Source organism: Kogia breviceps, chromosome 13 (assembly GCF_026419965.1).
Source record: "Kogia breviceps isolate mKogBre1 chromosome 13, mKogBre1 haplotype 1, whole genome shotgun sequence".
Lineage (NCBI taxonomy): Eukaryota > Metazoa > Chordata > Mammalia > Artiodactyla > Physeteridae > Kogia > Kogia breviceps.
The window spans coordinates 91,532,477-91,556,478 of record NC_081322.1 but is presented as its reverse complement, the minus strand read 5'-3'; the positions used below and the strand labels follow the sequence as shown (position 1 = coordinate 91,556,478).

The following is a 24,002-nucleotide window of genomic DNA, read 5'->3' as shown; positions in this document are numbered from 1 at the left end:
ATCAATACTAAAAATTCAGCCAAGAAAAATCTGGCCAAGGATCCTATTTATTCTGTGAATAAGTTGTTCACAAAAATAAATACTAAGGGCAGTAAGTGTATGAAAATAATAAGTGTTGTAAAAATACTCACTAATATTCAGAGAAATGCAAACTAAATCAATGAAATACCCTTTTTGACCATGTGTAAAAATTAAAAAGACTGAAGATCAATGAGAGGTGTGGTTGTCAACATACTCATATACCAGCAGGAACAGATCCATGAGAGGCAGGTGGAAGTGGTGCCACAGTTTCAGAGGGCAATTGGACAATATCCAGCAATTCTACTTCTACCAGTTTCTGCAAGTCGGTGGTTCAAATCCTATATACTATATATGTATCCAATGAGGAGTTCTAGCCAATAGAACAATGAATAAAGAAAAAATTTCTGTATCTTTGGGTCCCTTTCAAATTAATATTTTCCCTGATTATAAAAACATTTTTTCAAACAATAGAGAAATACATGAAATGAAAAGTCTCTTGTAATTTCATCCCCACTCAAAGATAACCACTGTTAAGCAGTCTGATGCTTATACATGACTGTTTTACATACATCTGCATTGTAAACCATATATATATATATAATTTGATAAACTATACCTTGTGTAATGATTACCACAGTCAATCCAACTAACATTAGCATTTCACATAGTTATCATTTGTATGTGTGTGGTGGGGTGTGTGAGAACTCTTAGGACCTATTACCAAATTTCAAGTATATATTATGTTATTATTAACATGGTTACCATGCTATACATTAGATCTCTAGAACTTATTCACCTTATAACTGAAAGTTTGTACATTTTGATGTACATCTCCCCATTTCCCCAACTCTCCAGCCTCTGGCAACCACCATTCTACTCTCTTAAGTTCAACTTTTTTAGATTTCACATAGAAGTGATATCATGCAACATTTGCCTTCTTGTGTCTGGCTTATTTCACTTAGCATAATGGCCTACAAGTTCATTCACATCACCACAAATGACAGAACCTCCTTCTTTTTTATGGCTGAATAGTATTCCTTTTGTATATATACCATAATTTCTTTATCCATTCATTCGTCAATGGACACTTACGTTGTTTCCATAGCTTGGCTCTTGTGAATAACGCTGAAATGAAAGATGTCTCTTTGAGATACTCATTTAGTTTCCTTTGGAAATAGATACCAGAACTGCTGGATCACATGGTAGTTCTATTTTTAATGTTTTGAGAAACCTCTACACTGTTTTCCACAGTGGCTGCACCATTTTACATTCCCACCAGCAGTGCACAAGGATTCCCTTTTCTCCACATCTTCACCGACACGTGTTGTCTCTTGTCTTTTTGATGACAGCCATTCTGATAGTTGTAAGGTGATAATCTGATTGTGGTTTTGATCTGCATTTTCCTGATGATCAGTGATATTGAGCATCTTTTCATGTACCTGTTGCCCATTTGTATGTCTTCTTTGAAGAAATGTCTATTCAGTTCCTTTGCCCATTTTTCAATTGCGTTATCTGCTTTGTTGCTATTGAGTTATAAGTGTTCCTTATATATTTTGCATATTAACCCCTTATTATACATGGTTTGCAAATAGTTTCTCCTACTCTGTTGCCTTTTCATTTTTTCCATTATTGCCTCTGCTGTGCAGAAGCTTTTGTTTGATGTACTCCCACTTGTTTATTCTCACTTTTGTTGCCTGTGCTTTTGGTGTCATATGCAAAAATAATCACTGCCAAGATGAATGTCAAGATTATTCCCTACATTTTCTTCTAAGAGTTTTAAAATTTTAGGTCTTATATTTAAGTACTTAATCCATTTTGAGTTTATTTTTGTGTACGGTGTAAGATAAGGGTCCAATTTCATTATTTTGCACGTGGATAGCCAGTTTTCCCAACATCATTTATTAAAGAGACTATTTTTTTCCTTTGTGTATTCTTGGAGCCCTTGTCAAATATTAGTTGATCACGTACGAGGGTTTATTTCTGGGCTTCTCTATTCTGTTCTATTGACCTATATGTCTGCTTTTACACTGAAACTGTAGTTTTGGCTACTTTAGCTTTGTAATATAGTTTGAAATCAGGAAATGTGATTCTCCAAGCTTTATTCTTCTTTCTCAATACTGCTTTGGCAATTTGGGGTATCTTGTGGTTCCATGCAAATTTTAGGATTGTTTGTTCTAGTTTTGTAAAAATGCCATTGGAATTTTGGTAGGGACTGAACTGAATCTGTAAATCACTTTGGGTAGAATGGACATTTTAACAATATTAATTCTTCTAGTCCATGAACATGGGATATCTTTCCATTTATTTGTGTCCTCTTCAACTTCTTTCATCATTGTTTTAGTTTTCAGTAAACAGATCTTCCACCTCCTGGTTAAATTTATCTCTAAGTACTTTATTCTTTTTGATGCTATTATAAATAGGATTGTTTTCTTAACTTCTTTTTTGGATACTCTGTTGTTAGTGTACAGAAATGCAACTGATTTTTGTATGCTGATTTTATAACCTACAACTTTACTAAATTCATTTATTAGTTATAACAGTTTTTTGGCAGAGTCTAAGATTTTCTATATAAGAGATCATGACATCTGCAAACAGATTTTACCTCTTCCTTTCCGATGTAGATGTCTTTTATTTCTTTTTCTTGCCTAATTGCTCTGGCTAGAATTTCCAGCACTACGCTGAACAGAAGTAGTGAGAGTGGGCACCCTCGTCTTGTTCCTGGTCTTAGAGGAGCTTTCAACCTTTCACCATTCATTATGTATGACATTAGCTGTAGGTCTGTCATATGTGGCCTTTATTATGTTGAGGTACATTCCTTCTATACTTAATTTATTGAATGTTTTTATCAGGAAAGGATGTTAAAATATACATATGTAAATAAATATAAATGTATAAATGTAAATATATAAAGAAAATATTAACAAAACTAAAGGGAAAAACAGACAGCAATATAATCATAGTATAGGACTTCAATGCCCTGCTTTCAACAATGGGTAGATCATCCAGAAAGAAAATCAGTAACACTGAACTTGAACTACACTTTAGATCAGATGGACCTGACAGACATATAAAGAACAGTCCATCCAACAGCAGAATACACAGTATGCTCAGGTATAAACAGAACATTCTCCAGGACAGATCATATGTTAGTCCACAAAACAAGTCTTAAAAATTTAAGAAGACTGATATTACATCAAGTATATTTTCTGATAACAATGGTATGAAACTAGAAATCAATAAGAGGAGGAAAACTGAAAAATTCACAGATCTGTGGAAATTAACATATTCTTGAACAACCAGTAGATCAAGGAAGAAATCAAAAAGAAAATCAAAAGGTATCTTCAGGCAAACAAAAATGAAAATGCAACATACAAAAACTTATGGGGGGCTTCCCTGGTGGCGCAGTGGTTGAGAGTCCACCTGCCAATGCAGGGGACACGGGTCCGTGCCCTGGTCCGGGAAGATCCCACGTGCCGCGGAGCAGCTGGGCCCGTGAGCCATGGCCGCTGAGCCTGCATGTCCGGAGCCTGTGCTCCACAACGGGAGAGGCCACAACAGTGAGAGGCCCACGTACCACAAAAAAACAAAAAACAAAAAAACTTATGGGATGCAATAAAAGCAGTTCTAAGAGTGAAGTTTATAGCAATAAATCCCTACAGAAAAGTCTCAAATAAACAACATAACTTTACACTTAAAGGAACCAGGAAAAGAACACACTAAGCCCAAAGATAGGAAAAGGAAAGAAATAACAAAAGATTGGAGCAGAAATAAATGAAATAGAGGTGAGAAATTCAATAAAAAAGATCTACAAAACTACATTGGTTTTTTGAAAAGATAAACAAAATGGACAGACCTTCAGGTAGACTAACCAAGAGAAAAAGAGAGATGACTCAAAGAAAATTACAAACAAGAGATGAGATATAACTGATACTACAGATATACAAAGAATTGTAAGTGACTACTAGGAACAATTATATGATTAGATAACCTGGAAAAAAATGGATACATTCTTAGAAACCTACAACTTACCAAGACTGTATCACGATGAAACAGAGAATCTAAACAGACAAATGTGAGATGAGACTGTGAGTCAGTAATCAAAAACATCCCAACAAAAGCTTGGGACCAGATGGCTTCACTGGTGAATTCTACTAAACATTTAAAAAAGAATTAATGCCAACCCTTCTCAAACTCTTTCAAAAAACTGAAGGGAAAGGAACACTTCCAAACTCATTTTACAAGGACAGCATCACCCTAATACTGAAACCAGACAAGGACACCACAAGAAAAGAAAATCACAGGCCAATATCCCTGATGAATACTGATGCAAAAAACTTCAACAAAGTATTAGCAAACTGAATTCAACAAAACATTAAAAAGGTCGTATACCTTGATAAACTGGGATTTATTCCAGGGATGGAAGGATGGTTCAACATTCCCAAATCAATGTGATATAACACATTAACAAAATGAAGACTAAAAATCATATGATTATCTCAATAGATGCAGAAAAAGCATCTGACAAAATTCAATATCCTTTTTCTTCACAAAGATCCCAATATGTTGGATAGTAAAATGTCTTCCAAATAATGAAAGAAATGTGAAATTATATTTCATTATGAGTAATAAACACATTGTTTTATTTTCATTTTTAAACTGATGTATGGAACTTTCATCAGAAGACTTAACTGCAGAAATCATTTATATAACAACATCAAGATTACAAAAAAATCACTGCACTACTTTTTCAAATTATACCAGCTCAATGGCTTACTTAAGCTTGCTAAAGGAACACAAATATTTTACTGACAAGTTACAATTTACTTATTATGAAGGGGGAAAATGACATTCATGGAAGTCTACTATTTTAGTCTAAGGAAGGAGAAATTTATTACAAAGTTATGCAACTAAGCAGCAAAGAAACAAAACTTCTAGAAGCAGCAGTGGTCTCAAATTAGCAAAAATGAAAGGAATAGAATGTTAAAATTTAGATAGGAAACAGTCACATGAAAAAAAAGATCTATTTCCAAAGCTGGGAAATAAGGTTGTAGGTCCTACAGACTGAATGAAAAGTGACTAGACATGCAGATGTCCTTAAGAAGGACCAGCAGGAAGTGGTGAGGGTATTTCAAATGTAAGAGATATAAATGTATTAAAACAGCGGGAGACTATATCCCTTTTTGGTAAATACCAGATGGGATTCTAAAATAAGACAAAGTCAGGAGCTATGCACACAGAGCTGTCAGTCAGGGTGAAGCATCAAGTGCAAAGATACAAACTGGACTGTGATTCGTTTAGGGTTTATTTTGTTTTTAATGACGTCAACTGAAGGACACGTCTTATGAGCGCCGGTGAGCACATCTGAGAGTGCTGGGGCTCTCCCGAGTCGTGGTTGTGGCCCAGAAGGGGACTTGGTAGTCACAGCAGCTCCAGCTGCCAATGAAGGGCCTGTCTTCTAACCTCTAATCCAGATTTTTTCTATTATCAAAATCTCAGGGGTTGATTTCAGAACAATCTGGGGCTTAATATTTCAATTTTGGGATTATCTGAAAATTCCTCCATGAAAAGAATTTCTCTGAACTTGGATTCATTTAAGATATTTTTTAACAACAAGAGCCCTGCAGGGCTCAAAGATAAAGCGCAACAAATGTACCACTCATTAGCGGCATCATAAATTAGGCTTCCTGCTTGATGTCTCATGTCTGCTGAGAACCCAGGTGTGTCTTCACATGCTATGTGAAGGCTCTGGTCTTGAGCCTAACAAATGCAAAATGAAAAGGATGACACAACAGAAGCAGATCCATGAGTCTCACGCTGTGTCAAGACTACGCAGTTACCTCTCCCACCAGGAAGGTGAGAAGGAAGCTGGTACCTCTTTTGCTATACAAACACTTCTGAGGACCAACAGAAGATATGGTTGGAAACTTTACTTTTGGTTAGAATTTATAATTAGAAAATGACATAGCTAGTAGACATCATGTCTTCAAAGACAAGATCATCTGGGAAACATCCTCACTATCTAGTGTTAAAGTTAGAAAAAGTGGGATATAATGAGATTCCCACTCATTAAAAGAAACCAACCATACCCACATCACAGATGAAGACACTGGAATGAATGAAGATGTTAACAATGACCGTCTGGGGCCAGGCAATCTGTTTGGGGCCATGGAATCAGGCACAATGTCTAAAAATAAGCCAACAAAGGCTTTTTTCATATGATTCGAGGGAGAAGACTGATAAGGATGTTTTTCCTCTTTACGTGATGCTGGGTCTAGAAGCCACAGGTCAGCCTCTCCTCAGAGAAGACAGGCACTGTCTGATTATTTCACTCTGAAGGAGGGTGCTGGGTTTTATGGCCAGACTCTGCATCTTTTTCTGTGCACACTTTTTCTGAAGGAAGCCAACTCATCTTGAAACCAAGTTAACTTAGGTCCTTGTTGGGAGGTTTTAACATCTGAATTCTTTTAAAGTTTGGCACTTGATATGAAAAATGTATGTATGTTATAAAGACAGATGTTTTACTTTAATCTTTGATAAAACTGATTTGTTCTGAAGATATAAGTGGTGGACTTACCCAGATGATGATTAATATCTTCTCCATTGGTCAGGGTCGTACTGTCTACTTCCTGCACCAAATAAATATGAAAACAAAAAATAAGAATCAAATTTCTCTAAAATTCAAACAGAAAAAATGGCACATTTCTCAGTATGTATAAAAACAACACCTGAGTTATATTTGGGGCCAGAACTTTATTCTCCTTTCAGTTCTGGCCACCATAGTTATTCCATTAAAGTGGGAAGCAGTTAATTAAGAGGCAGCCCTGTAAGTGGAAGGAAGCAGTGTCAAACCTGCTCCCCTCAACTCCAGTTCCAACCGTCTGCACAGTCGCTGCTGCCAGTGAAGTCTGGAAATGGCCTTTCACGTGGAGACGGCTCGTGGGACATTCTGCTGAGTGCGGAAAAGTACGAGCGTGGTTCCCTCCGCAGCAGAGCCCAGGGCTTCCTTGCCCCGGCCCACGGGGCTCCTGCCCACTTTCCACCGTGCTCACGGATGATGGGCCGTATTGTCACCCACACCCCCAGGAGGGTAGCAGGAGATCACAGCAGTGGCCAGAATGAGGTTTCCAGGCCCCACCCTTGTTATCACAGATGATCGGAGGCAGCTTTACAACAGCCCAGGCCTCCTACAGAATTACCACAGAGAAGTGAAAATCTGAAGAATTCACAGGCAAATTTGTGGCTACTGACTGTGGAATTTAACACATCATTTCTCACCAACAGCATGGAAGAGGTTAAACCTTTCTCACTTTAGCTGCCGGCTAGCATTTTAAAAGTTCTGAAAGCTTTGATGTTCACCCCCTTAGCGAGTGGAGGTTCACACCTCTGCTGGTCCAGGGTCCCCACCCCTAGTTCACTGGATCTCAGCCCAGAAAGGTCTCACAGGCTTGTGATTCTCACCTCTCTTGGCTGGCCGGGCCCAAATGGAATGGCTCGCCTCTCATCAGGCCAGGGGGCGGCCGTGGGAAACCTCCCAACTTCTGGGCAGTAACTGAACACTCTCATTTTGAGGCATTCTTAGTTCTTCACCAACAGGAAGAATTTTGCCTGTTAACTCTGCCCTGGAAATAGTGACAACTTTCTGCTTGGACTACCTTAGTATCTCCAAAAAATACTAAAACAGGAGTTCAAAAGTAGACAACACCCAGCAAAAAATGTGCTGGCCAAGTGAAGATGACATAATTCAATCATAGCATAAAAATGAAAAAGTGGATTACCTAACCTGAAAAAACATATTCCTGTCCCAATAGAAGACTTTATGTATAAATATGTGTGTATGTGTGTGTGTACGAAACACATTCTATATGGAAACATCTGCAATTAGGAAACGTACGTGCACTGCAGTAACGTTTTCTGAGCGCTCTCCACATCAGGCAACGTGCAAGTGCACACACTCCGGCTGTTTGTGTGTGTCCTGTCGGAACTTCCACCATCCCATTCAATTCCGAAGTCTGACACAAACTCAGCGCTCACCACCTCAATTTGCCTCTGACCTGAGGCCTCCCAGAGGAAGTTTTTCAGTCCCAGCTCTCTGGCACTAGCACCCCTTGACTTTGGTGTGACTGCTGTGGTCCCAAAAGAGCAGGGGTTTCCTTCAAAGACCCCTTATCAGACGTATGCGCTGGGTCTACAGGGAAAACACCCCCAAGGCACCGGGCACCAGCTCGGGAACCACCGACACCTGAAAGAGGAGTCGCAGCCGCACCTCTGGCCTCATTCCCTGAGTCGATAGTTCCTTAAGTGCATGTATCGACCTGGGTCCTGTGACCTGCACTTGAGGTTTGGTAGTGAGACCTGCGGGGCCCAGAGCTCAGGTCACTGGCAGAGGGGGAAGACGGGGAGAGACAGCATGCTTCCCCAGGGGCCTCTGCTCTGCCAACGTGCCCGAAGCCCGAGACCAGGCAGGAAGACTCAGCAGACATGCACAGGCCTTGCTGGCGTGAGTCCTCGAGCCCTCTCATCAGCCCAAGGTGGTGGCAACACCTGGCCTTGCACTCCTGCAGGTGACAACTTTTCACCTTCCTTCCCCCAGACCCAACCAACTTCCTTGAATCATTCCTCCCAGCACCTTAAACCCCGCCAGACCAACAAGGAGTCCCTCGGTCTCCAGTCACCAGCTGCCTGCTAGTGCTCTGGTGCAGTCCCACTGGGACACTGCCGCCCCCAGCCTCCCAAAGGCCCCCAGAGTCCGGGTGTCCCCGTCCTTCTGCACTGACCGGCCTGCTCACTCTCAGGCCTGCGTCTGTCCACTGCTCTCTTCAGCGATGGCACGCAGCCTGAGCTCAGCCTCCACAGGGCCCAGTCCACACACGTAGGGTACGTGAACACGGGCAGCACCTGGGCCTCCGCGCGACCAGCAGGGCTCCAGCCTCTCCCCAGGGGGCCAGCTGTCAAGTTACGTGGTGTCTCAAGAGGAAGATTCCTCCCCAGCAGGGAACCAGGGCTGATGGTGAGTATCTACGCTTCCACCCTAAGGAAAGTCACTCTGGTTTTTCTAATTTGCACGAGGAGAAACTGCCAGACACTACTCCTGTCTGCCAACAGAATTTGAAGAAACTTCTTTGTTTACTGTAGATCCAAGGAAAACTGTTTCTCCTTCTTCAATGTTAACATGCGCCTGAAATTTTTGCCATCACAAGGAAGTAAGGACGAAGCCAACATTCATGACCTTTTCTCCTTGGTCCTTGACCGGCAGCCAGAGGAAACTTTGACCAGGTTGAGGGCAATGCCCTGGATAGGACTTGGTGTTTAAAGCAATGGCTTCTGGTCTTGTGATCAAGTGATGGCTGAACTCATACAGGCCAAGCCTGCACAGTCAAGCTTTGCTTTGCTTCCTTCCTTAATTTTATTTTTAAAATACAGCTTTAACTGAGGAATAGTTGACTTTGTCTGCTTTTTAATAGAAAAACAACTCTAATAAAACAGATCAACGTAAAAATATTAAGAGAAACACTAGAGTTAACACCAGGAGAGGAACAAGATCTAAGAAAGGACAACGGTAAGGGCCACCAGAGGCCGAATCCGTCGATACTTTCTCTCCAGCCCTCACCACAGCCTGCAGGAAGAGCCCGGGCCCAGGTCAGACGTCAGGGAACAGCCCCAGGGGATCAGTGATCTGCTCAGGCTAGGCCTCTGGCAGGTGGTGGACCCAGGTTTCGAGACAGCTTCTGCCTGTCTGGACCCAAGTGAAGTTAAGAAAAGAAAGTGTGTAGCATGTACTATTCTACAGGCTTCAAATTCAAGGACGCACCAGGCCCAACACCACCCAGCGTGGGGCAACACGAGGCCCGCACCTGATGGTGCGTCCCAAGGACGCAGATCTGCTTCTTACGCACTCTGCAGGGCCACTGTCCCAGCGTGAAAAAGCAGCAGCAAAGGACCTCGGGGCTCAGAGCTGGAAGGACACTAGGGGTACCTGGGCTGGACACCCGACGATGAGGCCCAGGGGTGGTGGAGGAGCCGTTTGAGATGACACGCCCTCTAGAGGACGGCCTGGCGTTGGCCAAGTGCTCCCCCGCAGGCACCTGAGGTCACGGCCTCTTCCACCTGGTGCCCGCCTCAACCTGCAGCCTCCAACCCTGGCTCTCCTGACCCCTGAGGCCCAGCAGGAGGGAGAGGGCACAGGACAGGGAGCGCAGACTGGTGGGGGGAAGGGAGACGGCTGGAGAAGCGCTGGCAGAGGCCTGACTCCTGGCTTTGGGAGCGGACTCTGGAGGGAGGGCTGACCCTGGCCACGCCGGGCCAGGCAGCTAAAGATGGCGCCCAGCTCCCCCGCCCTTCGCACTCTCCTGGGGGTCTGACTCCAGGGGGACCAGCATCGCACTCGTGTCTGGAATGGGGGATCCGGGCCCCCACCCGGCTCCAAGCCCACCACACAAGGCCTTGAGCCCCCAGGGCCAGCACCGAGACCCAAACCCAGTTAGAACCGCACGACGTTTCCTCCCTGCTCCGCACTGAAGGCCGCGGGCTCTGGGCACGTGGATGACAGTCTGCTGACCGACTGCCGCCCCTCCCGGCATCACTGCTCAGGACACCAAGGGCGTCTCGCTTGGCGCGCACGCTTGGCGCGCACGAGGGGAGGGCGCGGCCGGGGAAGGGCCACTCCTGCCCCGCCACGGCTGCGGGCCCTGCTGTGGCCTCCAGCGCACATCCTTGTCCCTCTCCTCGGGTCCCTCCTCCTCGGACCCCTCGTGTAACCCAGCAGGTGTGTGGGGGGCTGAGCCCTGCCTCTCTCCTTCCAGGCCTCCGCATATCCGTCCAGGTTCCTCCTTCCCTCAGAAACGCCCTCCCCCTGGTCCCCCTGAGGAAGGCCCATCGCTGTCAACAGTGAGAAGCTGAAACACTGCCCAGCGAGAGGGGACGGGGCTGACGGGCGAGTGCCATCGGCAGCGTGTCCCTGTGCACTGCGCAGGTGTGACGGACGGACAGCCCCACAGCCCGGTGTCTGACGCGCTGCGCCCTCGGCCGTGAGTCCACAGCACTGCTATCACCTTCTGACTCCAGGGCGCACGCAGACCTGCCTATGGTTTTCCGGGTGCCCTGTCTGCGATTCAGTCAACCTCAGCACCTTCTCGCCGTGAAGTCACGGAGAGGAGGCATTTTCCCCGCTCGGTGACACGGCGCCGCGCGACCGTTCAGACGACACAGCTGGCACTAGGAGGAGGTAACCCCGTCCCAACAACAGAGCAGGGGTTCTAAGAAGATGGGACGTTACTCACGTTGTTCCACCAGCCCACCTGGAAGTTTCAGGTGACAGTGGGTGGCGTCACTTGTGAGGGCAGAGACTGCAGGTGAAGTGAGCTCAAAGGAACAGCTGCAGCAACTGCGAGTCTAGCTCTGGGAAGCTCTCCTGTCCCCCCAGGGATGGGCATTTCAGAAACAGTCATCATGAACTTTGGCCTCGCGGAACCGTACAACGGACTCCTAACATTAGGTAAGTGCAGATTCTACCAAGAACCAGCGGGAAGGACTCAGCCCCCACAGGCCACCGCGGACGAGCAGTCCACACACAGCCTGACTTGGAGTCCACGGCCACAACGTAGTACTAAATTCATCTTTATGCGTTCAAACCAGGTATCTGTATTACACACAGAAGCAGCAAAGGATTCATCTTACTTCCCAGATCACACCATTAAGGCTCTTATGTATAAAAACCGAGTCATAGAACATAAGAAAATGCTTCTACTGGTAGAATGCTACTGCTTGTGTTCTTATTTTATTAGAAGGATGTATGTATATGTAGCCTTTATAAGAGCCTTCCTTTGAGTAAATTACAAAAAACTGGGTCTTGAACAGATGAATAAATTGATAGAAAATGAATAAAGCGGTGAGCAGAGCCAGGCTAGCACTGAGCATGGCAATTACGTCTCCACTTCACTAGGCAAAGCAATTAGATCTATCGGTACATTTATCTGTTTATTTACTTGTAAACATACAACCTATTTCCAAAACAGCTGCGAGGCAGTCTCTGGAACACTGCCGCCACCCCACCAGCCTCTTACCTGGCCCCTGGTCCCTCCAGTGCTGTCCTTGGCCAGACCGGCTGTACCCAGAGCTCGTCCTGTGGGCGCTGGATCCCTGTTGGCCCCTCCGCCCTGTGGGGACACGTGATCAGCACGTCAGCAGCTACCAGACGCTGAACTCCAAATGGCAGTCGTGTTTAAGAGTAGAGCAAGGTGACCCTGGGCTGGCAGCTGCCAAACTTCTGACGTCCTTACCATCACAGGGAAAGCCCCTGAAAAATGCAGATGCTGGGGCCACGGCACCACGGCCGGGTTGGGTCAGGGCTGCACTTAAACCTGTTCCCAGGAGAGTCTGCATGGGGGACGAGCAGGCTATCTTGTCAGGTCCCTCAAAGCAGGGCAGTAAGTTCTCCTTTCTGCCTCCTCGGGCAGCTGCCCTGGGCAGTGGCCACAGGCCCAGGCCCGCACTGCTGGCCACCAGCACGTGGGACTCTGGGACACGGTGGGCCTGACCAGGCCGCCCTCTCCTCCCAATTCCCCACAAACTTCATCGGCATGCAATTGGCTCACTCTAAATTCTTCTCCTATGTTCCTAAACCCTGACGCCTTCTTCTGTCCGTCTCCACTAGAATTCAGTACTAGCAAGTCTAAGTACATATTTAAATGTGATTCTAAACACCACCTTGGCACCTCACACTATTCCATACAGAAAGGAGGCCAAGCCTGCCTGGCAGCAGCCACAGGGGCAAACCAGCGCTCTGAGGACACGGGCAGGCGGCTCCGTGCTGGTTCAGCCCCGCAACCCCTGCCCTCCACGCACACTCTTGCCAGCTGAGGACAGGGAGCAGCCTGAAAGGCACTGGGGCGAGTATCAACGGCACCAGCTCATCCCAGGAGGAGGAGACAGAGGCTGGGTGCAGGGGACCGAAGGACGCTGGGCTGGGGCCAAGGGGCTGGGCTCTGCCACCGAGAACCTGCGCGGTGTTGGCAAGCCACCGGGGCCCAGGGGAGTGAACCACAGACTATCAGGATGTATTTGTGAAGAAAATGATGACATCGAGGACAGAAAAAAGGAGCAGTTTCCAAATCACGTAAATTGACTCATGATATCTGTCGAAACCGTTTCTTCCATGATCTGGAGTAACTCAACAGGATCACCCAGGTCTGCCATCTTACGGACACTTCACCGGAAAGAGGTCACCGAGTTTTCTGTCTGTATTGGGAGTGACTGTACTGCAGCGTTAAACTCTGTGAAACCACAGGCTGTCTTAGGGCTTTCAAGAAAACCTGTCACGTGTACAGTCCTCTTAAGCCTGAGTGTCGGACTCTGAAATGCAGAAAGAGGTTCAGGCATCCAAATCCCAGTGACTACTGCGGCTGACAAAGCCTGCATCCGGCCATCTGCCATGTCTGCAGCCAGCCTGTCGCTGCCCTGCTAACCATCTCACTAGTGACGGGAATCCTGGTGCGGTGCTCACAGGGCCGACGGCCTGAGTGACGTGCTGCCAACAGATGTGGGGAACAGGGTGCCTCTTTCCTCTGCAAGGAATAAACTTTTACTTTGGGGTCTCAAACGCTGCCTACCTCCACGCAGCTGGAGAAAGGTAAAGGATGGAGAGGGGGCGAGGCCAGGAGGGACTCCGTCACTCTTAGGAGTAGGGAGGGGCCAGAAGCCCCTTTACACAGCGCTGACCAGCAGGAGCTGGACGCGACCTGAGGCCTCACTGACCTCACGGCACAAAGTCTCTCGGAGTGAAACGTGCAGGGCTGGTGTGAGCAGAACCCAAGACAGTCTGGGGGAGCAAGAATTTGGGGTAATTCATTCTCTATTCCATCAAGAAACAATGGGGCTGCTACAGTCACAGGTATAGATGCTACCCAAACGAGGACATGAGAACGTGATTAAAATGAACTCAACACAATAAGCTACTGAACAAGATGTCCGACTTTAATGATAAACAAAGAAGCACCCAATCAAGGAGACAGGCTTTTTCATCTGTCAAATTAGTCAGAAAAACAAACTTTTAAGTGGTGTCAAGAATGCCTGAAACAGAAACTCTTAATCCCACTGGTGAAGGTGTGAAGTGACCATGTGTTTTTAGAAAACAAGTTGGCAACATTCACCTAAAATCCAATTACGTTTGGATCTATAATTCTGTGAACAACGGAACTCTATCCTAAGGAAACAACACACAGAAAAGCATCAAGTATAACGAGAAAAAACGGAAGCTCGAGGAGGGGGGCTACGGCACAAAGGCAGTGCGTGCGGTGGTGGGGATTCCGTTTAAGGGGAGCCTGACCACCGCGACCACGATCGCGCTGGAAGTCAAGTGCCGAGGAGAACAGGGCACACAAGCATGCAGAGTATAATCATAATGAGACAAAAATACAGGAAAACATCTGTCAACATCTGTTACCTTCAGGAGACAGAATTAAAGGCTATTTGGGTTTCACTTTTAATTATTTTCTTTATATTCTAAGTGTTTCTCACGTACTTCTATCATGAGAAAAAATAAGTCCAAACCTCTGTCAAATAAAGGCCCACCAGCCCAGCGGCGTGTGTACTTCAGGGCCTCCTGGAAAGGAGGCTGAGCCCCAGAGGAGGGTCCTTAAATCTCAGCACATGAACCCTTTGAAAACTCCCTCCTAAGGGGACCAGAACTTAAACCGCTCAGCAGCACACTATCATCTTAATTTTGTTTCTTCTTCCAATTCTTTCAGCCTCTCCTTGCAAGCTGCACGTGGCAGTGGGGACCCTCCCGGGACCAAGAGGCTGGGGCCCACCTGAGTGGTGTGAACGCCAGTGCCGCCTGCTGACGATGGGTCTGTTCTCCTTCATGCAGGCCTTGCACACGACTGACTTCAGGGCATGGAATCTGGTGAGCCGGGACCTCTGCAAACAGACCAGATGCAGCGGAGCAGCGTCAGACACAGGCAGGCACCGGGGAGACGCAACTACATGAGTGAAACTACACGGTACACTGTGCCCAAGGACACGGCAGCGGTGTGGACGAGCATGGCTGCAGCTTCCCTTCCACACTGCAGCTCAGCAAGATGTTCTTAGAAGCTGATCTTCTGCATGCCCTGGAAAGGCAACAGTGGCAGCTACACCTTCTCTGTCCCCTGTAGGTTATACAAGCATTTCCAAAAGGGCCTTCAAGTTCTACTGTGACATCTATGGCCCTAACACACAATCGTACCTAAAACATCCATGCCGGTAATGTGTTATCATCTCAGTTCCTCTCGGTTGTTAAGACAGTAAGTGGAAAGAGCAAGGCCACAGACAACGAATTAACACGCGACCTTCCCTTCCAGCCTCATCTGTACTATTGAATATTCGATCCTATCTGCCCTAACTTCTTTTAAAGCAGTGAGTGTGAACCTGTAATCATTTTGTACTTGGTCAAGACATTAGGAAGGAAAGGAGGGAGGGGTCCGTGATGGGTTATGTGCAGGCCATGAGCCTGGCCTACTGTTACCTTTCACTGATTCGGTACTAAAGCCACACTTACAGGACATTTTTGTCAGTACTCTGCTTTTGTTGACTGTACATAACTTTGGCTGCTTCTAAATTCTGAACACTTCCATTCCTATGACAGCCTGGATTGTGTCTGTGTGTGAAGCAGCACTGCCGACACATCAATAATGTCTTCCATCTGATGTGAAGGCGTGGAGCGCTGACCTGTCACAGGCCAGTCAGCTCTCGCTGATCACAGGGTCCTGTGGGTATTAACACACGTTCCAAATGAGCTTGGCCGAGGCCCCGACTTGGAAATCTTCCAGGAACCGTGTAGCAGTTGTATTTACAAAGCCAGAACAGCAGCCAATGACCCCAACTAAACTGTCAGCCTTCAGGGAATATTTTCAAGTAACAAATCACCACCGCTCCTATCGAATTAGTCTGATGTCTGCAGAGGCAGCTCTGCAGGGAAGGAACGTGCATTCTTAATTCAAAAAGGGGAAAAGGAGTGAAAGCACTTGAAAATGTAAAATGTGTAAGACTGGGTGGGATGCTGCTCGCCCGCCTCCTCACAGGTTCTGGCAGAAGCTTCAGCAACGCTGACCCTGAGGCCCGAGGCCCGACCACAACAGAGGAGGCCACCGGCACCAGCAGCCTCACTGTCTTCTGGGTCAATTTCAAAGCCTGGGATCTGCGGCTGCTCAGAGCGGACTTCTGGGGTCTGTTCCTAAAGTAAAGTGACCGTGAGGACAGACAGTGCTGCAGACCCTTTTGACCTCCAGCCGAGGACTCTGAGTTTTCGTGATGCATTTGAGCAACTGATTTCAAACCTACTTTTTCTAAACGTAAAGAAAACTGTGAACTCACGTGTTGTTCCACAAGCGCCTCTGCTGTGTACCCTTTCTCAGACTGCAGGTACTTCTGATGAAACAGCTTCCCATCGAACAAATTCCAGGGCATGAAGTCTGACGTCTTCCAGGGGAAGCCACAGGCACTGTTGACCAGCACCAGGGTGGTGAGGCCGCGGACCAGGAGGGTACCCAGCTGCACGGCCCTGGGGTCGACGTGGTCGAGCTGTGGAGACAAGATGCACAGAGGTGGTGAGGAGGCGCCACCCGTGCAGAGAACCAGAGCCGCTGCGCCCTCGGGGTGCGACCTGCTCTGCACACACAGACACCCTTGGAGCTGCAAAGGCCAAAGCTCTGACCTGCCAGGGAGGTGACAGGATCGCAGCCTCGGGCCTACTGGAAAACTTTCTTTAAATGCAAAGGCAAAGGAGGAGAAGCCAAGACAGGGTCATTTTAGACACTGATGAGTCACCTCATTTTTAAACATCACACTGAGTTCTGTGAACATTATTAGATATGTTTTACACGAATGTCTATCACTTAAGAATACGATGGCTTATTACTACATAGGGTTGATGGTCTGTTACTTCTTACAAATTAAGGTCACACCCATACAAAGTATTTATTCTGTTGTCAAACCTCCTCCTTCCTGTTCTTGGACGCAGCAGGGGCTCCTTTGGTGAGAACCTGCAGAGACACCCTTCACCTTCAATCGCTTGTGTTTGTGTTTCTGGAATTCGTGGCCTGTGCTGACCACACACAGTGAACTGACAGCCAGCAACTGTCCATGCGGTTTTGTTAACAAGGGAAGTTCAACTCAGTCTGTCGGCATCGGGTGGATCTGTGTTGCTCAAAGTAAACAGCAGCGATTTTAAATGTCATTATGTATCTCGCACAATTTATAAAACTGAAGTAAACCAGGAGAAGGGACAGATGTCCGTGCCCTTTCTGGGCCAGGTCTCACCTCCCTGACTGAGAGGGGCCGGGCCGCGACCCTCAGGTCTCTCTGCCACGCCTCACCAGGCTACCTGCCCCTCGCTGTCATCAGCACCTTCCACCGTCTCCCCGATTTCAGTCGTCGAGCCCTGTCTAGAGCCTGTCTGTCTAGAGCCGCACTGTCCACACCAGCAGCTGGGGCCCTGGGTGAGGTCTGAATTTAAGTGCAGTAAGATCAAATGCTCCCTTTCTCTGATGCACCACCCCACTTCAAGTGCTCGGGGGCCCCGGTGGCAGCGGCAGTCAGCACCTTCCCACCTGCCCACTGCTGGACCTTCTCCACCTCCCGCATTCCCCTCTTTGCAAAGCGCCCAGCCCCGAGGCTGCACTGCAGGCCGCACAGGTCAGTGCACCCACCATGGCTGCTCAAGATCAGGTGAACTGATGCAGAGGCTGCATATTTTCTGAGTATTGGGGGCAATTCTCTCATGAAGCACATTTTCCCGTAATGGAGTCAGTTTCTGTTCATTTCTTCGACACCTGTCTGTTTTAAAGTAAATTTTAAATGAAGTATATACCACGCCGCAAAGCACAGATCCTACGTGTGCCACTTGAATTCTCAAACAAACCAGGCAACCAACACCTGGGCCACGAAGCAAATGTCACCAGGAGCACGGAAGCCCCTCTGCGCCTCCCTGTCACACCCACTGTCCCCAGAGGGAGCGCTAAGCGACTCCTCCAAGGAGGAACGGGCTTGCTCACCAGTGAGCTGATGGAACCCGCTCCAGAGGTGAAATGCACACACGGGCTCAGCCTCCCCGGGCTGATGCTGCTGGGGTCTCCCCAGGCCGTTCACCCCTCCGTGCTGTCACACGCCACTGTGCGCAGGGCTGGCTGGGGATGCTGGGCCTAGTAGCCACTCTGCGGACCACGGGCATCTTTAGACAGGGAGCCTTTTCCAGCCCAGGAGCCGCGCGTCCTGTCGGCAAAGCTTCGTGGCTGCCCGTGTGGAGACTTGGCCAGCTGTTGACTTTCCCTAAGTATTTCATATTTTTTCTTTGGTGTTAGTGTAAACACAGAAAATGCGGGGGTTATTTTGACTTGTTATTGTTTCTGTAGAATATACCTGGACTGTGTATGTTGATTCTGCAGCAGCCCCTGTTAAATTTGCTTAGTAATTCTAATGGTTGCCCTGTAGATCTGGATTTTCCATATACACCATCACACTACCTGTCAATAATGATAGTTTCATTCTTTCCTTCCAGTGCAAGGGAAGTGGTGAAAGAAGGCACCCCTGACTAACAGAGTAGAAAAACTTCCACTGTTTTACCATCAGGTCTGAGTTCTGTTGTAGATACTCTTTACTGGATTAAGGAAATTCCCTTCCAGTCCTGGTCTGCTGAGATTTTTTATGACAAACTACCGAATTCAACCGAATACTTTCTCTGCATCATGCGTGGTACTAACGAAGTGAATCACAACGGTTTTCAAACGTTAATGCAAGTCTGTATTCCAAAAATAAACAGCTGATTGTGTTGAAAGAGCAGAAGATTTTCACAGGTTGCAGAATCCAAATCTGAGGTTATCTTCCAGCAACAGAGAAAGTCACATAGCAACTCTTCTTCTTCCCCCAAAGAACTGGAATTTAGGGAACAAGGCAGTGTGGCAGAAGGCTGACCCTGAATCCGGACTCAGAGTCGCTGGTGAGCATGGACTAATTCCATGTGGCTAAACTTAGGTGTGGCCTTACCAATAAAAGTCATAAATAAAAGCGGCCCGTATTTTGGAAACAGGATTTAAGGCGCTTTGGAATGAAGACAAGGAGTGAGCCCTGAGCGCTTCCTGCTGAGGTGACGGAGCATCTAATGGGGACACAGAAACCAGAAAAACCAGTTCTAACGCTGCAAAGCCTCACAGTAAATATTTAGCAGTAAACAGCTCAACTGTGTGGTGTTTATATGCTAAGGTATTAGCAGGTATGTATACATGGAGGCCAAAACCCCCAAGTCAGCTGATGCTCCGTTTCAGGCATTGCTTCACCAGAGCAACTGTCCTAAAACTAGGTGGAAATCCAGACACGGCGAGGAGAGCACTGCAGACTCACCAGAAAACAAAACAAAAGCAAACTTTGAGTTTCTCTGGTCTGAAAGGCCAGCTGGACTCGGGAGGTTCTGCACCTATGTCCTCTGCGGCTACAGGCAGGCACAACTGTACAACACAAGCCCAAGGAGGCCGCCGGAACCTTGCCGGGCAGGCGCTCGAGGAACAGAGGGGCTGGTCCGGCTTTTCCTAACATCCGGCTGTTCCTCAGCCCTCCTGAGTCAGACAGGGGTCCCGCGGCTTCCGCGAGAGCTTGTTAAAGATGGCTCCTGAGAGCAGAGACCACCGAAAATGGGGCCAACCGTCTGCTGAGATCCTCCCCTGGAGGCTTCTCATGTTGCACTGAGTAACTTACCTGTCCCTTCTCTTAATACTTTTCATTCTCAAAAAAGACCTTTTATTTGCTGCAGGACGCTGTCAGGGACACCCACCTAAGCGAGTCATACTGCGACCCCCCGACTCTCCGTCTCCAACAGGGGTGGCACAGGGCTCGAATCCAATACTAACACTCCCCCGTGGCCTAGCAGCTTCCCCAACTTCCCCTTCCAAACCTCCCATCTCTGTCCAGTGTTCCCTCCTGCCGTGAAACCGGAAGTGACGCTGCTCAGGGGCAGGAGGCCGCCTGAGGCAGCGCGGCCGGTGGCTGGCACCTACATATCAACCACACAACCATGGGCCAGGTACCAGAGTCAGCTCAAACCCCCAGGACGGGGAGAGACGCGAGCCAAAAGGCAGGTGTGTGAACACGCAGGAGACGGGGAGTCAAGCAGGTGACTCGTGTGAGTGTCGGGGAGAAGAGGGGAACCACAGGAGCAGGGCTCTGCGTCCGTCTGTACGGAGGACGCAGACACTCCCGGCTAGGCCTGGAGAGCCGCTCATCTTTAAGTGGAGGATAACACGACCGCATCTATCTGACACACAGATAAGCCTGTGAGAACACAGAAGGGGTAAGCGTGCCAGGTGGGTCACTGCAGGAGGGCTGTCCGCACAGTGGGTACTTTAAAAATAGCTGCTGGATTTACATGTAAGTAAGTGACATGTGAAGGCTGCGTGGGGAAACCGACCATCTTCCTATCCTACCTTGGAGGGAAAAAGAAATCAGAGGCAGGGTACCGTTCAACAAGACGCCCAGCAGTAGTGCATCCAGAAACCTCTTCTTTCTCATGACGCACAGGGGCAGGGCTGGGTTCTGGAGAACACAGGGTCACCACGAGAGACAACAGGTGCTGCCCCAAGGGTAACATCAAGGCCTGCATGGGCAGTCATTACACGGCCCCTGCCCTCAGCAAGCGAGATAAAAATTCCAGTTCTCCTGTACACGGTCTTATCCAATGTCGTTCTTACATCACATCTTTAATCCAGGCAAAAGTAAACTGTTGAGGTGCACTTCTAGAATTTAAATGGACACTTGCAAGGAACAAAAGGGGAAGAGAGTAAAATGAAGTAAGTGAGAAACTAGCAAGGGCCACCCGTCATAGGATTGGGCCAGCTGCAGCACCCTGTAACATCACTAAAATACCCATACTACCCAGTGGAACAACTGCAGGTTTTCTGAACTCCCCACACATAGAAACAAAATCTCTACCCGGCCAAAGTCAGTGGCTTTCTTGGGCGTGCTGGGTCCGGCAGGACTGATAGGCCTGCCAACCGCAACTTTCTGACCTGCAGCCCGCGAGGGTGCAGGGCATGAGGAGACAGCCTCTGAATACACAGGTAACCTCCAACTTCATCCTGACCTACACCTAAGGTTCAGAGTGGATGACCACAGATAACAAACAGGAAAAACAATTTCTACTAGAGTGCTTTCTGGCTCACAGAAAGCACCCAAGAACAGAGGAAAGAAGAGAACATGCAGCTTGGTCTGAAATCAAGTTTTCCTTCACGAACAACCATGTGACAGAGGAAATACCTATGGGAGCAGCACAGCCCACGTGCAGCCGGCAGGATAAAGCCTGCTACTCCCACAGTGCTACCACCTGCAATGTCCACTCCAGACGGTCTCCTTGGTCCTGACCCCTCTCCAGACTCAGAGCCACCTGACACATGCAGACGTCCTATGGCTTCAAAGCTGCACTCATCTCCCCCGCCCCGTCACCCCATCTCAGGCAGCTCTTGCAGCCTCGAGTGATCCAGTCAGAAGGAAGGTGGCTCCAGGGTCCATGACCACCATGAGGTCTGCCATTATGTTTAGAAGCACAAAACCGCAGAAAGGGCCCAGAACTGAAAGAATGGTAAAAGGCAATCTTTACACAAAATGTAGTAAGGTAATTCTAACCATAATTCCACCCTTCTTCCCATTCTTCCTTAAGGCCTTCAGTTACCTAAGACTTTGTGCCATTAATACATGGGGACAGGAAAGGGTAAAACTGCCAAGTCCCGACCTCTGACTTTCAAAAGCCTCACCCCCGGAGAACCTGAAAGACCTCCGATGTGCCCCAGGTGTGAAGAGTCTGAGCAAAAAGAAGGGGCAGGCGCAGGGAGGGGCCTCGGGCGAGTGGAGCTCAGAGCCTGCAGCGGGACCGCCAGGCAGCCAGCGAGCTCCGCCGCCGGCAGGTGGGGTCCAGGGAAGAAACTCTGTGCACGGTGTCTGAGCTTTGCTGCCCGGCTGATGTGGGAGGTGAGCAGGCATGGGGGCAGCGGGGCCACAGAGCCCGGCCCCCAACGGTAGAGCGAGCGGGCACAGTGTCTCAGGGGTGCCCACCTGCTCAACCCCAGGATACATACCACAACCAACGGGATGGGGTTTGTAAAAGAAATCACACTGCTGTAGAAAAAGAAAGGTGAAACTTAAATTATGTCTGAGGTCCGTTTCTGCTGTAGAAAAGCACATTTTATGTGAAAGGCTCTTATTCGTGAAGATAAAAAGGACATGTACCAACACCACAGTGGTTTATACAAACATTAAGCAAACTGACAATTATTTGAGTATACACGATGCACGGCGGGGGGGCTCCGTGGACGTTATAAACACTTGGCCTGCCCCCTACTCTGCCCCAGGAAGGATGTATTTCAATTCATTTGAACAAATACTAGCTGAGTACCTGCTAAGTTACTCAGAAGCATAGGTACCAGAGAATACACAAAGATGAATAAAGCGGAGTCCCCACTCTTGAAGAAGCCACAAGCCAAGGAGTTTAAGAACAGTCTGAACGACATGAGAAAGGGGACACGTATCCAAGAGCAGCGTTACAGTAAGAGACCCTAGCTGAGAAAAGGAAGAACATGGTTCTGAAGCAGATCCTGTAACACTGGAAAAGGGATCACACAGCACCTGTGTAATTGCCAAAAACAGGTAACCAGGAGTAACTATAGGTATTTGCAGAAGGAAAGAAGTCATCTTGGTGGTGATGCTGGGTCTTGGTGGTCATGGAAAGCTGGGGTCTGTGGAGGGCCTGCTTCACGGGGGCTGGACTGCAAGACAGGCACCAGGTCAGACAGAATCAGAGGGCCTGGGAGGCCAGCCTACTTGGAAAAGTGCAGATTCTGAGCATCAGAATCTTTAATCTACCCTGGGGTATGAGTGGCCTGGAAAGGGGAGAACAGAGGCTAGAGACAGCTTCAAAGCCAGCGTGGGGAAGTCTTAATACCTGAACGTTTGTAGTAAGAAGCAGTAAGACGTTGTAACATCTGCTTATGATTCCAGACAACAACAGGAGAGGGACGAAAACCCCAATGTGAATGCAGCTCAGATTCTGAAGTTGGGCAGCTACGAAGGCTGCCAGGCCTGCACACGTGGACCCTTCCTCTGACCCTGAGCGTCCGTGCCCACCAACCGGCTCTCAGGTTCACGCCCAGGGCTGCTGGCCAGCTGTCTGGGAAGGGCAGACAGCATCTACGGCAACCGCCCGGTTTTGCGGCTGTGACGTGAACGCGTCCACAGACAACGTGTGAGCGACCGAGCGTGGCTGTGTCCGGGGCAGGGGCGGGCGCGGGGGTGGGGGGGGTGGGGGCTGGCTTTGGCCCTCCCTCGCTCTCTCCTGCCCGAGCGCACACCCCGGGTGTCTGGTGGGGGAGAGATCGATCCTTCTGAAGGGTTCCGGGCCCGGGAGGGTGGGCCGAGATCTCTCCCGACTCCAAAGGAGGCGACCCGCCTGCTCGGTCCTGCACTCACACCCACACGCGTTCACTTAACAAGGGCCCCCAGCCCCCTCCTGGGGGCGTGGCCATTCTCTCCGGGCTGCGGGCTGCTGTCACCGGAGACCGGAGACCCTGTCTGAGCACTGCGCATGGCCCGAGGGAGGGGCCGTGGCCAGCCCTCTCGGCCAGTTCCCTCAAGGGCTCGCCAGCCGTGCTCCCCCCGTCCGCCTTATGGTCTCTCCACAACACGCGTGCTCACCTGGAGAGACCGCCTCTTCTGCACCGAGTACCAGGGCCTCTACTGTGATACAGACCACGTGAAACTGGGACTGCTGGGCACCGGGCCTTCTGGACTCTGGGTTCCAGGCCCCCTGAGCCCTCTCGCTACCTCTCTTCCCTCCCGAAGTCACTCAACAATACTCTGCCTGAGAAAAGCATTTGAAAGTCATAAGCATGCCAGAGAGAATAAAAATGAGGAAAATATGGAAACCAGGTTTCCTACCCATTCATTGAATTTAATCTGTCTGCAGCACTCATCTC

General features: G+C 48.3%; 1 protein-coding gene across 10 annotated transcripts in view; it reads right to left on the bottom strand.

The window, feature by feature from the left end:
* FAM120B (family with sequence similarity 120 member B) overlaps positions 1–24,002 on the bottom strand; it is an 81,842-nt gene that overhangs the window by 15,015 nt on the left and 42,825 nt on the right. For all 10 annotated transcript variants that reach the window (XR_010836141.1, XR_010836140.1, XM_059083342.2 and 7 more), the window contains 4 exons: positions 16,369–16,575; positions 14,826–14,934; positions 12,081–12,173; positions 6,596–6,647 (listed from right to left, as the gene is read on the bottom strand). Coding sequence is in view for 8 of the 10 variants with exons in the window: in XM_059083342.2 (XP_058939325.1) it covers positions 6,607–6,647; positions 12,081–12,173; positions 14,826–14,934; positions 16,369–16,575 (450 nt within the window). In the remaining 2 variants the exon portion in view is untranslated. The remainder of the gene's footprint in view (positions 1–6,595; positions 6,648–12,080; positions 12,174–14,825; positions 14,935–16,368; positions 16,576–24,002) is intronic.